This window comes from Lampetra fluviatilis, chromosome 14, assembly GCF_964198595.1.
Source record: "Lampetra fluviatilis chromosome 14, kcLamFluv1.1, whole genome shotgun sequence".
NCBI lineage: Eukaryota > Metazoa > Chordata > Hyperoartia > Petromyzontiformes > Petromyzontidae > Lampetra > Lampetra fluviatilis.
Genome location: NC_136288.1, coordinates 13,729,519 through 13,744,766, shown reverse-complemented (window position 1 = coordinate 13,744,766; position 15,248 = coordinate 13,729,519). Strand labels below are relative to the sequence as shown.

The following is a 15,248-nucleotide window of genomic DNA, read 5'->3' as shown; positions in this document are numbered from 1 at the left end:
GGGAACTTCCTGCCCCGGGCCTCCCTTCCCCTCTCTCGTTCCTTTCTCTCTCTCCGCGTTCATCGACAAACATCCTTCACTCTGCTCGCCCCCCCCTCCCCGTGGTGGCAGTCACGGCTGCAAAGGATTTTAATTGCAAATTAAATCAATCAGACCAATTAAATCAATCCAATCAATCAGATCAATTAAATCAATCAGATCAATCAGATCAATTAAATCAATCAAATCAATCAGATCAATTAAATCAATCAAATCAATCAGATCAATCAGATCAATTAAATCAATCAAATCAATCGGATCAATTAAATCAATCAGATCAATTAAATCAATCAGATCAATCAGATAAATCAGATCAATCAGACCGCACCGACTCTTGTCGCTGTACCCCGCGTGGCGCACGAGTCATCAGACACACACGACACGTCATTTTGCGGTGACTCAAGGGTCAAATAAAAACTCCAACTTTATTATTTCTGTTTAGTTGTTTCTCGGGGTTGATTAATAACACTGAACTTCTAGGGGGACCGGTAAGTTAGTAGCAGCGGTGAGAGTCGGTGTACGTATGCGTGTCGGCGGCGTGTGCGTGTGTGCACCTAGCCTGGCACGAGCGCCGTGATCACGTTGTTATTGTTGGGTGCGTGTGTGATTGAGTGTGTGTCGCGAGCGGCGGGGGGGGGGGGGTACAAGCCAGGCCGACCCGAGTTTGATTCCCTCTTACGGCAACAACACCGCTGCTGCTCCTCCCTCCCTGCCTGTCTGTGTGAATGTTCCTCCATCTGTGTATCGATCCCTATATCCGTTTGTCCGTCCACCAGTCTGTCTATGTGTCTGTCCATCTGTCTGGTCATTCGTCTGTCTGTCCGTCCATCCATCAATCCGTCCATCTATCCATATGTTTGTCCATCCAACTGCCCATCTATTCATCCCGTCTATAGATCCATCTATCGTCCACGAGTCTCTCCATCCTTATATCCAACTATCCCATCAATCCGCCTATACATCCAACTATCCATCCATAAAGTTGTCCATACAACTGCCCATCTTTACATCCAACTGTCCATCTATTCATGCATCTGTCTGACTGTCAATGCGTCTCTCCGTTCGTCTGTGCTCCAGCAGACAAGTCCCATAACACTGAACGGTGACACTGCGAGTGTGACACTGTAAGTCAACACCGCCACCACCACCAACAAAGATACAACACAAAGATCCCCCATAGAACATGAACACATTGTTGGTGCGAGTGCTGTGAACGCGCAGCACCGATGAAGGCCGGCTTGGCAACACGAGCGCGTGCGTGGCCACCACCACGCCTCTGTCTGCCTCGTGGCGGTGCTTCCACACCGCACCAGGTACGCACTCATTTTAGGCTGAGTCGACGTAGGGGAGGCCCAGGACCCGGTTTACCACCAGGTTCGGGCGGACGCGCGTGGCGACTGCGCGATGCGCCGCCGATGGCACAGCGGACCGCACGACGTGCAAAACGACGCGATGCCTCGATCCACACATCACGAAGGAGACGTCAACAGCGATAGACGCTCCGGTTATCTGGGGCTTGGCCACCTGAAATGTGAAATTGCAGTCGTCGTTGTTCTGCATCTACAGCAGCCGCACGAAAGAAAGAAGGAGGGGAAGACTCCCGATGGCATCGTTCCGACTCCCATCGGTTCGCGAACCCGTGGAGCAATCTCGCTTGCTCTGTGTGTGTGTGTGGGGGGGGGGGGGGGGCTCTGGAGAAGCCGTGGACTCCGTGAAGGACCTCGCCAGGGCTACAGACCGGGCCACATCGTCACGAGCCATGGTCTATCCACAGCAAGCCACGTCGTCGTCATCGTCGTCGTCATTGTCGCCGCCACGTGCCCGACACGAGATGCACGGTGTCTGTCTGTCGAACTTGTCGTCGCCTGTGGCGCCACGGTGACACGAGAAGGAGGAGGAGGAAGAGGACAAGGGGGAGATTTCGCAGTTGTTGTATCCGAGGCGGATGGGGGGGGGGGGGGAGGCCTCAACGAGTCCCGCGACTCGCCTACAAGGAGGGTCCTGCCGAGCTCTGACGATCGGTTGGCTGGATTCTTAATTTGCGGTGAACATTTGGCAAATCACACTGCGGTTTGGCTCTTCGGCCTACACGATGACTACTAGAACCCCCCCCCCCCCCTTTAGGGTCAATCGATCAGAACCTCATTAATTCTCTGAGTGAGTGACAGCCAATCGCTACAAAAACCGACGAGCGAACAGAAAGTGAAAAGGGGGGCAGAGCTGTCTAAGGGGGGTTAGGGGTATAGCGTGTGCCTGTTTGGTTAATCTGGTTAGTGTGGTCATGGTTAGCGGTAGGGTTGGTGACTGGTTGGTTAGTGTGGTTAGTGTGTTAAGGGTTAGCGGGTAGGGCTATTGCCTGATTGGTCAGTGTGGTTAGGGTTAGGGCTAGTGCCTGATTGGTCATTGTGGTTACGGTTAGGGGTAGGGATAGTGTCTGATTGGCTAGCGTGTGGAGGGGCTTGGATTTGATTGGCTTATTCGTTCCACCTTCTCCACAAACTTTCCCCTCCCGCGTTGGCGAGTGCGGCCTCTTCCGTTCTCAGTCGCTTCGCGCTCGTGGTGGCACTGCAGCGTCACGACGTCGTCACAACACCACCGCGTCACAGCGTCACGCCACAAAGCCACAGCGCCGCCACGACATCGGAGCGAGGAGGATGATGGCCGAGGAGGAGGAGGTGGAGCCGAGGCCCACTGCTCAGGCTTTGGTGTACGTGCGAGTGGCCACCACTTCCCCGATGGAGCACGTCTACGGGGAGAGGGCGAGACACGCAACTCGCTCGCACCGCTCACCCTCACACCCTCTCTCACACCTCACTCATCTCACTCTTCCACACTCTCATCTCTCTCTCTTATCCCTCTCTGTCTCATGAAAAAACATTTCTTAAGAAGTGCTTTTAAGCGTTTAGTTTGTTGTTCTTCGCCCGCATCTCCGATTAGCGTGGTTGGCTACGTACGGTGCGAAAGGAGTTCAACATACATACTAATTTCTCCCATTACTCTCTCATCTCTCTCTCCCATCTCTCCCATCTCTATCTCATCCTTTTCTCTCTCATCCGAGAAGGCCTTCGATAGAGTGGGCCATGAGTACCTGGGCAAACTGATAAGGTCGTTCGGCTTCAGCCAGGCATTCATCTCTCACGTCAGGCTCCTGTACATGGACACATCCAGTCTCATGAAACTCAACTAGCCGCTCAGCCCCCATGACAAGGGGGGTCAGACAGGGATGCCCTCTGTCGGGGCTTTTGTAAACCCTGTATATTGAGCCACTCCTACGCCACCTGAGACGACATCTGTCTGGTTTCAAGGCTCCAGGACCTGAAACTGCAGTCGTCAGGGTCTCTGCATACATGGACGACAAATGCGTCGTAGTCAACGGCGCGCAGGACGTCTCCGCACTCTGCCGGGTGGTGGCGCTGTACGAGAAGGCCTCCTCCGCCAGGGTGAACTGGGCCAAGTGCGAGGTTCTCTGTTTGGGGTCGCGGTGCGGCGTGCCTTCTGTGCTCCTCCCGGGAGGAGTCAGTTGGTAGGCTGACGGTACCAAGTACCCGGGAGTCTCCCTGGGGAAACCCACACGACGTCGCTCTGAACAACTGGACCGAGCTGGCCGAAGTAATCGAGGCTGGACTGCTGGCATGTGCACGCCTCGCTCCGCAGACGTCCTTTAGGGGCCGAGTGCTCGTCGCTAATAACCTGGCAGCGTTCGCGCTGTGGCACAAGACCAAAGCCTTCCAGCCTCCGGGCCTGGCTACTCACCAGAGTGAACCGCTCACTCGCGCACTTTGTGTGGCACGGCAAGCACTGGCTGAGCCCGGGGGTTCTCTGCCTGCTGGTGGGTGAGGGTGACCAGGGTCTGGTGGACGTTGCCTCCAGGCTGATGAGATTCAGGCTTCGGGCCGTGAGGCGGCTGCTGTAAGAACGGGAGGAGATACCCTGGAAGTCGCCAGCCCTCAACCTGCTGAGAGACGCAGGGGGGTGCCTGGGGTACAGAAATGAGCTCGTCCTGTTCGACCTGGGCCTGGTCGACTACACGAGGCTGCCAGGTTATTACCAGAGCCTTTTGGATGCGTGACAGAGCTTTTAATGGAGCCGGGCGTGCACGCACTTTGACCTCAAACATTTCTTGAACGAGCCCCCGTTCTGCAATGGCCTCTTCGAAGGGATCAGAGGAAAGAGGACTCTGGCTCTACGCTTCACCTCAGTCGGACTGGGGAAAGTCAGTAACCTCGTGAAGGGCCACCAGTGCAAGTGGAAGACCGCGGCTGAGATCGCCAGCGCTGAGGGACTCCGCTCCAAGCTCGCCGGGGAGAAGCTGCTGTGGGACGTTGCTCCGAGCCAAGCAGGAGCTGCGCCTGAAGCTGGAGGCGCCGGAGGACAGTGGCGGCCACCACTCCTCCTTCCCGGAGTTGCGCCTCTCCTGCACTCAGCCTCCTGGGCGCACTGACTCTGGGAAGCTACTGAGGCTTGGAGGACGCAGGGACGCGTCCCTGAAGAGCACCCCAAGGAAAGCGCTCTGCACCGTGCTGCATCAAGGCGTTGCATTTTCAGGACCTGGCCAACCTATCAGGCACAACATAGAGAGATAATGTATCTCCCCTTATTGAGGCTGCCCCCCCCCCCGCCAGTGGAAACCAACATACAAGCCTCCTGTAGCCAAACGCTGCGGTGACCTACAGTGGAGGTAGGCGCACTGGACGGTGCCATCGGCCGTGTGGCTCAGCCGATCTCCCCAGGGGCACCAGACTCTGTGTGCGTTCTGCAGTGCCCCACCAGGAACTGGGGTGTCCGTGGCTCAACCAACTCAATGTTCCAGCTTTTGGGGTCCATTTTTATGAGACTGGAGGAGCCTTTTTTACAAGAGCAGTTTCATATACGGGGTGCCTTACCGGGCTAATAAGTGCCAGGATCCTGAAAAATTGTGTCTGTGCGCAAGAAAAGATGGCACAGTTTACAAGACCAGGAAAAAGAGGCTGCAAGGCAACACTGACAGCTGCCATGCGGTGCCAATGCTGGTGACGCGCTTGTGTTCTTCGAACGGTGGGGGGCAGTCAAGCCCTCTGCACCGGCGCAAACGGCATTTTGCATTTTACTTTCTAACGAGATCATCGTCGAGCGTGGCGTGTTTGTGTTGCGCGTGGTGCATGCAGCGCCACGTAGTGTTTTGTGACGTGATGCTGTATTCGATGTGACTCGTATCGAAATCGGCAATCTCTCTCATCTCTCTCTCATCTCTCTCATCTCTCTCTCATCTCTCTCTCATCTCTCTGATCTCTCTCTCATCTCTCTCTCGTGCCCTCACCGCCACCATGCTGTCGCCCGAAACGGCACGGGAGATGGTGGTCTCCTTGCCCTCCCATCGCTGCACCTGCACCAGCTTGTCGCCGTCCACGGTGAACGTGCTCTGCGGGAGACACCACCACGTCAACCACCACGTCAGCCACCACAACCACAGCCACCACGTCAGCCACCACAACCACAGTCACCACGTCAACCACCACGTCAGCCACCACAAACACAGTCACCACAGCGTCACAACTACAACCAACAGCCCATCAACTCACTACGCACAAAACGTTGAGGCGTTGGTGCTCATCTCCCGTCTACAGCTCAGAGCCAGGCGCAGAAATTCCTCGTTCCTTTGACGGTGGCAGGGGTGGGGAGGGGGTGGAGATGGGGGTGGGGAGGGGGTGGGGAGGGGGTGGGGAGGGGGGTGGGGAGGGGGTGGGGAGGGGGGTGGGGAGGGGGTGGGGAGGGGGTTGGGGAGGGGGGTGGGGAGGGGGTGGGGAGGGGGGTGGGGAGGGGGTGGGGAGGGGGGTGGGGAGGGGGTGGAGAGGGGTGGGGAGGGATGGGGAAGGGGGGAGGGGTGGGGAGGGGGGAGGGGAGGGGTGGGGAGGGGGGAGAGGGGAAGGGCGGGGAGGGGGGAGGGGTGGGGAGAGGGTGCAGAGGGGTGGGGAGGGATGGGGAAGGGGGGAGGGGTGGGGTGGAGAGGGGGGAGGGGAGGGGTGGGGAGGGGGGGGGGAAGGGGGAGAGGGGAGGGGCGGGGAGGGATGGGTGGGGAGGGTTGGGGAGGGTCGGGAGGTCGATCCATCGGACAACCATTGCTGACGTCCCACAAAATGGTACTGTTCTTATCTGCCCCGGCAGGGAATTATGATGATGGTTTTACCGAGTCAAACCGGCAACCAGGATTTGACCTCGTGACCTTTCCGTTCGCGAGCCGCTCGCTCTACCACCGCTTCATCGCCTGTGACCGCTGACCCCTGACCCCCTCCCGCCCTCCCCCACCCGGGGTCTCACCTTGACCTTCCTCTCGTCCGCCGTCGTTTCGTCAAACTCCTCGCCCAGCGTGAAGTTCCACTCCATGTTCTTGAAGGTGCTCGTCGTCTTCAGCGTCACGTGCTCCCTCGGCGCTGATGATGAGCGTGGGCTTGGTGACGCTGCCGATCTGGCGCATCGCGAAGCGATGCCTGCACGCAATCAAGTCGTTCCTCGCTTAGCGTGGTAGATGCGTTCCTCGAACAGCGCCACGTGAAGCGGAAAACGGTTTCCCCATAAGTAACGCGGTAACGAACAAGTTTGGCGCGATAAGTTAATATTTTAATAAATCTATCAGCTTTATTAGTATATTTATTTTCTTCTTCCTCCTCCTCGTATGCTAACGAAAGCAGCTGTAATCTTACTTAAAACAGATCGCAAATTAATTTGAAAAGATAATTCACGCACCCATTTCTGATAATGGAAGTCAATTTGAACATTTGTTTACAATAATGAAATAAACCTCCGTGAAGTGTTCACATATCCTCCGGTTTTTGCCTCCGCGTTTAGAAACATGCATTGCGAGTTATTTGGCTGCTAATACATTTCGTTGAGCTCTCGTTTGTGGACAGGTCTCTTATGAAAATAAGAGCTACGTAGCTCAGAGGGCCTTAGTCACGAGTAATATATAATAAGCCCTGTGTGCCCTGACTGCTGGGCCACACTGTGACACTGCGCGACTTCGGCTGGGGCGGGGCGTGCGCTCACCCACCGTGAGTCGCGTCCTCATTTTCAGCACCACGGAGCTGTTCGCATCAGATGACTCACGCTCTGAGTCTCACGCTCTCTGCACGGTCTCAGTCTCACGCTCCCACGGTCTCAGTCTCACGCTCCCACGGTCTCAGTCTCACGCTCTCTGCACGGTCTCAGTCTCACGCTCCCACGGTCTCACAGTCTCACGCCCTCACAGTCTCACGCGCTCACCTATGGCCTTCATGTATTCATCAAAATTGTGGCTCTCCACCAAGTTCCAGGTCCCGCAGAAGATGTCCATGATGCTGTCCCCGCTGTCTCTCTTTGTCTCTCTCTGGGGTCTCTGTCTCTTCGTGGGCGTCTCTCTGCGTGCGTCGCTGCGTCTGTGATGGTGCTGACGGAATGCTGCTGCTGCTGCTTCTTCGCCGGCTGCAGACTCTCCGCTCTCGCTGAACGCTGACGCGTCGGGTGGCGTGAGACGCAGAGCGGGGGGGGGGGGCGCAGGAGAGGGAGGGAGACTGGGAGGGACCATGGGGGGAGGGATACAGCGGGGGCATGGAGACTGGGAATGGATGAGGAGGAGAGGGTGGGATTGAGGGAGGGAGGAGGAGGGGAGATGTGGGGTGAACGGGAGCCATTGGGTACCGAGCTGCGCTTATCTGGGTCACCCGACGTGCACGTGACTCTGGATTTGGCTGAGAACGCGTGGCCGAGAGTAACCCCTCTGCGGGGACGGGAGGGGGGGAACAGCACCCCCCGCCCCACAGCCTTCAATCCTTGCTCCCCCATAATCCATAATTCTCCCCCGCCTCGCTCCCGCGTTTGCACAAAAAAAAAACTGCCGATGCAATCAATGGTCGCACTGTGACAAAGCCGCCGCTGAGATTGAGCGTCCGAGGAAGAAAGGGCGCCGCTGTTGCGGAATCTGGCAGCAGGAAGGAAGCGAGGGGCGCGAGGTGTACGCGGGCCCCAGACGCACTGGCGGCGAGGAGAAACGTGGCGCGCGCGGTTCGGGAGGGAATGGAAGGCCGGATGCAAAGTGTGCGCACTTTTTACTCTTATAGGCCGAGTCGACCTAGGAGAGGTCCAGACCGTGGCGATATTTTAGCACGGCGAGATGTCAGCCCCTGGTCGCTTGCAGCCTCCGCAGCGCTGGATCACAGGCAACGGGCACGGCGCATGAGCCACCGCCGCGACCCGCCCAAGCGTTCGGCGCATTTCAATAGGCAACAGTTCACGCGAATAGACGATAGAAGGTCGCGTGGATAGCTTCAGACGCCTCATACTGGTAGGAACCTCCTGGTTACACCAGCCCACAGGGGATTATTGTGTCCGTCGTGCAGGGAGGGGCTGGGTGGGGGGAAGGGGCTGGGTGGGGAGGGGAGGGTGGGGAGGGAGGGGAGGGTGGGGAGGGTGGGGAAGGGCTGGGTAGGGAGGGTGGGGGTGGGAGGGGTGGGGCTTGGTGGGGAGGGTGGGGGGTGGGAGGGGTGGGGCTGGGTGGGGAGGGGCTGGTCACCCCATGGTGCCCTTATAAAACTCAACGTTTAACCTACTCACGCCGGCTTGTGCCCGCCCTCAGTCGGGCATATTTGCGGAATACACCACGCCGCCGTTGACCCTGGCCATTGACCGAACAGCCCAACGTTCCTACCAGCTCCCTCAGCAGGAATGTGTTTAATAACTGGTCACGAGAAACTCCGATGAGCACGGCTGGCTACCTACGTACGGTGCGAATGAAGTTTGACATATATTGTACACGTACATACGAAAATACATTTCTGTAAATGTCTTTATTTTTTAAACATCAGGCCCCATGACGATAACGAGTGGAGTCTCCAACTCTTACTCTTTGGTTATTTCGGTAAAGTCACGTAGGTTAAAATAAAATAAATCACGACGTTTCGGGCGCAACACAAGCGTCCGTCATCAGGTGGAAAAGGCTCGAAACGTCGTGATTGATTTTATTTTCTACCCACGTGACTTTACCGAAAGAACCAAAGAGTATGGATCCCTGCAGTCACGAAAGCTTCAAATCAAGATTATCCAACTCTTGTTATCCACTCTATCTCTCCGGCTTTGTATGTGCTCCGAACAAGGGACATTGCCCGAAACGTCGCCGATTCAATGTATCGTTATTATTCTTTCAATGCCGCGGTGTTGTAGACGGATGCGTTGAGCCCTTCCGTGTCGCCGATCCTTTATGCGCGAATAGCTTCGGACAGATCATCGTTCATCCGTCCGTCCTTCCGTGGCCGACGTTTCCCAGCGCCCCCACCGCCACCCCATCTCTCTCTGGAGCGGCACACCACGCGGACGTGCACACAACAGCGCCCGCCGGCCTTTGCGCATTACGCAACAACAAACACCCCCCACTACCACCCCCCATCGACAGTTCCTGAAGAACCGCATTGACGGTCCTCTCGGCTCGTGCACTGTGGTCTTCGTGAGCGAGTATCGGGCGCTTGTACTCGACTGATGAGTCCCAATGCCGGCGGCATTTTGATGAAATCTAACGGCGACGGCGGCCGTATGATGACAGGGCACGGACAGCGCGATGTGGTTCTTCGGCAACTTGTTAATGATGTTGTGTTTTTTCGTGTGCGCACAATGCGCACAGGCGGAGCGCTGTGTGCACGCGCTCAGTCGCGTGTTGTGTGAAGTTCGCCTTGACTTTGGGTGCCACCGTAGCGAGATGTTAACTACCTCGCCTGGTATGCAGGAGGTCGTGGATTTGATCCCGACGCTGACGCCTGCTGCTGTATATTTGGAGTTTGCGTGTCTCTCTCCACGTGGTGAGATGTTAACTACCTCGCCTGGCGTGCAGGAGGTTGTGGATTCGATCCCGACGCTGACGCCTGCTGCTGTATATTTGGAGTTTGCGTGTCTCTCTGTCTCTCTCCCCGTGGTCGCGTGGATTCTTCTCCGGGTCCTCCGGTTTTTTCCCTCGTAATTTTGAATCAACATCACGCGTTTGAAGTATTTGGCTGCTATAATTTTGCACGTGATAAGCCACTTCGTTGAACTCTCATTTGTGGATGAAAAAGAGCTGCATAGCTCAGTGGAGCCTACCTGGTAGAATAAAAAAATATATGAGATATTAATTCGAATAGAAATCGCTTTCTGGATCGTCATCGTCAGCCCGGGCCATCCAATCGCCGCTTACAAAGAAACGAATCCTGGAAAGGAACAAAAAAGGGAGAAAAAAATGTCTCAAAGACTGCTTGCGAAGTTGATTCCAACTCCCCTCCCCCTCTCTCTCATTCTCTTTCACCCCTCTCCTCCCCTCCCCCACGTCTCCCCTCTCTATTCACCCTCTCTCACTCGCTCCTTTCTCTTTTACCCACCGGCCCCCCACCCACCCCCTCTCGCTCTCTCTCTCCTCTCTCTCTCCCAGCGATCTGTGCACAATAGCGCATTCAGTGAGCAGTCAGGGCCGCCTCTGTCTCCCAGGCGCGTAGGCGAAGTGGTGGGAACGAGCGTCTCCTTCGTGTCTGACGACGGCGTGGTCTTAACGCGCGCAGCATCGCGATGCACGTTTCTTACAGTAACACGCACAAGTAGCCGAGACACGAGTTCCATTCCCGGTCACGGCTGTCATCAGTGGGCGGGTGCTGATATCTGCATGAACCCACCCCTCCACCTCCCCACCACCACCCTTAATTGACCAGAATGGTGAAGTATGGTCAAGCAACCGCTATGACCGACGCCTCGTGGAGAGGTCTGTTTAAAATGAAATAATTTTTGCCTCGAGTTTGCTTGCTGGCTGCCTGCTGGCTGGGCTCCTGTCTACCCCAACAACAACAGCAACGCTGTTGTTAGTGGCTGCTGCGGGGCTGCTGTTGCCAAATAAGCTAGCTGGGTAACTGGCTACAAGGGAGATTCCATGTAACAAATAAATACTGAGTTGAGTTGAAACGGCGGAAGAAGACGTTAAAGTAATATAGTAATACGATAATACTGCACTAATAATAGTGACACCGAAGACGTGAGAGTAATTAATGTAGAACGCTGACCAAGAATAGTTTAAAATCGCTATAACTTCACAATGCGTGCTCCGATCAACGTCATTCGGTAGCCATTTAATTGCTTAAACAGAAATATTTATTTTAAACTCACGATAAATATTGTGTTGTCATTTTATTAAGACGTTTTACAAACATATCAGACTCCTCTAAGCGCTCCGAGCACGTGTGGCTGGCGAGAAGAGGATTGACGTCACAGCTGTCTCTTACAATTGCAGAACATACAACAACAATACTAATACAACATCAACAATACAACAACAATACTAACACAACAACAATACAACAACAATACAACAACAATACTAACACAACAATCATATAACAACAATACTAATACAACAACAGTACTAATACAACAATACAACAACAATACTAATACAACAATACAACAATACTAATACAACAACAATACTAATACAACAATACAACAACAATACTAATACAACAATACAACAATACTAATACAACAACAATACTAATACAACAATACAACAACAATACTAATACAACAATACAACAATACTAATACAACAACAATACTAATACAACAATACAACAACAATACTAATACAACAACAATACTAATACAGCAACAATACTAACACAACAACAATACTAATCCAACAATCATACAACAACAATACTAATACAACAATCATACAACAACAATACTACAACAACAATACTAATACAACAATCATACAACAACAATACTAATACAACAATCATACAACAACAATACTACAACAACAATACTAATACAACACTCATACAACAACAATACTACAACAACAATACTAATACAACAATCATACAACAACAATACTACAACAACAATACTAATCCAACAATCATACAACAACAATACTACAACAACAATACTAATACGGCCACCTAACACCAAGTGACGATTATCTGAACCGGTCCCGAGCCTCCCCTAGGTCGACTCAGCCTCAAATGAGTACCTGGTGCGCGGTGTGTAAAGCCATCGCCGCTGGGGAGACAAAGGCGGCCGGGCGTGGTGCTGGCCACCCACCCCCTCGTGTGCCGTGCCGGCCTGCATAGATGCTCGCTAACAGTCTGTTAAGGCTATACGGGGGATCTTTGGCTTTGGCTTGGTGTGTGTGCTGTGTAGTGTATTGTGTGTAGTGTATTGTGTGTAGTATGAGTGTGTGTAGTATTAATGTGTGTGTGTGTATGTATTGTGTATTGTGTAGTATGAGTGTGTACTGTGTGTATGAGTGTGTGTGTGGTATGCATTTTTATGTCTACTGTGTAGTATGGGTGTGTGTGTACTGTGTGTAGTATGAGTGTGTGTGTGCTGTGTGTAGTATGAGTGTTTGTGTGCTGTGTGTAGTATGAGTGTTTGTGTGTGTGCTGTGTGTAGTATGAGTGTTTGTGTGTGTGCTGTGTGTAGTATGATTGTGTGTGTGTGCTGTGTGTAGTATGAGTGTTTGTGTGTGTACGTGCCCCGACTGTTAACGCAGTCTCACACAATCGATCAATTTCCCCTTCCTAAGTTCATCCTCGCGACTGGATCGGAGCCAGCGCCGCGAGCCCTTTGGAGCTTTCACTGTGTCCAGTGATTCGTCAACGTTCCACCTTCTCATGAAGCCCATTCTCAAAACAAAATTAAACCACGCGACAAAACGATTGTTTTCTCCGCTGTGGAGCGGTGGCGTAGTGGTTAGCGCACCGCGCAATGTGCCGGGCGACACGAGGAGTTGGACTCCAGGACACGGCTAACAACTCACTCACCACTGGTGGAGACATCAACTCACCCCTTCACTCCCAATGGTGGAACCATCAACTCACTCACTCACTCACCACTGGTGGAGACATCAACTCACTCACTCACTCACCACTGGTGAACCATCAACTCACCCACTCACTCACCACTGGTGGGACATCAACTCACCCATTCACTCACCACTGGTGGAACTATCAACTCACCCACTCACTCACCACTGGTGAACCATCAACTCACCCACTCACTCACCACTGGTGAACCATCAACTCACCCACTCACTCACCACTGGTGGGACATCAACTCACTCACTCACCACTGGTGGGACATCAACTCACTCACCCACTCACCACTGGTGGAACATCAACTCACTCACCCACTCACCACTGGGGGCAACCATCAACTCACCCACTCACTCACCACTGGTGGAGACATCAACTCACCCACTCACTCACCACTGGTGGAACCATCAACTCACTCACTCACTCACCACTGGTGGAGACATCAACTCACTCACTCACTCACCATTGGTGGAGACATCAACTCACCCACTCACTCACCACTGGTGGAGACATCAACTCACCCACTCACTCACCACTGGTGGAACTATCAACTCACCCACTCACTCACCACTGGTGGAACTATCAACTCACTCACCCACTCACCACTGGTGGAGACATCAACTCACCCACTCACTCACCACTGGTGGAGACATCAACTCACCCACCCACTCACCACTGGTGGAGACATCAACTCACTCACTCACTCACCACTGGTGAACCATCAACTCACTCACTCACTCACCACTGGTGGAACATCAACTCACTCACTCACCACTGGTGAACCATCAACTCACCCACTCACTCACCACTGGTGGAACATCAACTCACTCACTCACCACTGGTGAACCATCAACTCACCCACTCACTCACCACTGGTGGGACATCAACTCACCCATTCACTCACCACTGGTGGAACCATCAACTCACCCACTCACTCACCACTGGTGGGACATCAACTCACCCACTCACTCACCACTGGTGAACCATCAACTCACCCACTCACTCACCACTGGTGGAACCATCAACTCACCCACTCACTCACCACTGATGGAACCATCAACTCACCCACTCACTCACCACTGGTGGGACATCAACTCACCCATTCACTCACCACTGGTGAACCATCAACTCACCCACTCACTCACCACTGGTGAACCATCAACTCACTCACCCACTCACCACTGGTGAACCATCAACTCACCCACTCACTCACCACTGGTGGAACCATCAACTCACTCACTCACCACTGGTGGGACATCAACTCACCCACTCACTCACCATTGGTGGCAACCATCAACTCACTCACTCACCACTGGTGAACCATCAACTCACTCACTCACTCACCACTGGTGGAGACATCAACTCACCCACTCACTCACCACTGGTGGCAACCATCAACTCACCCACTCACTCACCACTGGTGGAGACATCAACTCACTCACTCACTCACCATTGGTGGAGACATCAACTCACCCACTCACTCACCACTGGTGGAGACATCAACTCACCCACTCACTCACCACTGGTGGAACTATCAACTCACCCACTCACTCACCACTGGTGGAACTATCAACTCACTCACCCACTCACCACTGGTGGAGACATCAACTCACCCACCCACTCACCACTGGTGGAGACATCAACTCACTCACTCACTCACCACTGGTGAACCATCAACTCACTCACTCACTCACCACTGGTGGAACATCAACTCACTCACTCACCACTGGTGAACCATCAACTCACCCACTCACTCACCACTGGTGGAACATCAACTCACTCACTCACCACTGGTGAACCATCAACTCACCCACTCACTCACCACTGGTGGGACATCAACTCACCCACTCACTCACCACTGGTGAACCATCAACTCACCCACTCACTCACCACTGGTGGAACCATCAACTCACCCACTCACTCACCACTGATGGAACCATCAACTCACCCACTCACTCACCACTGGTGGGACATCAACTCACCCATTCACTCACCACTGGTGAACCATCAACTCACCCACTCACTCACCACTGATGGAACCATCAACTCACCCACTCACTCACCACTGGTGGGACATCAACTCACCCATTCACTCACCACTGGTGAACCATCAACTCACTCACCCACTCACCACTGGTGGAACCATCAACTCACTCACCCACTCACCACTGGTGAACCATCAACTCACCCACTCACTCACCACTGGTGGAACCATCAACTCACTCACTCACCACTGGTGGAACCATCAACTCATCCACTCACTCACCACTGGTGGAACCATCAACTCACTCACTCACCACTGGTGGAACATCAACTCACCCACTCACTCACCACTGGTGGAACATCAACTCACTCACTCACCACTGGTGG

The 15,248-nt window shown here is 53.7% G+C and overlaps 1 protein-coding gene across 1 annotated transcript; it reads right to left on the bottom strand.

Moving 5' to 3' along the window:
• Nucleotides 1-445: 445 nt before the first annotated feature.
• LOC144935894 (fatty acid-binding protein, liver-like) lies at nt 446-7,553 on the bottom strand. The gene is given in 5 exon segments (XM_078862751.1): nt 446-2,785; nt 5,336-5,437; nt 6,334-6,436; nt 6,438-6,503; nt 7,260-7,553. Coding segments are annotated over 5 exon segments (408 nt in total). The 5' UTR covers nt 7,346-7,553; the 3' UTR covers nt 446-2,734.
• Between the last annotated feature and the right edge of the window lie 7,695 nt (nt 7,554-15,248).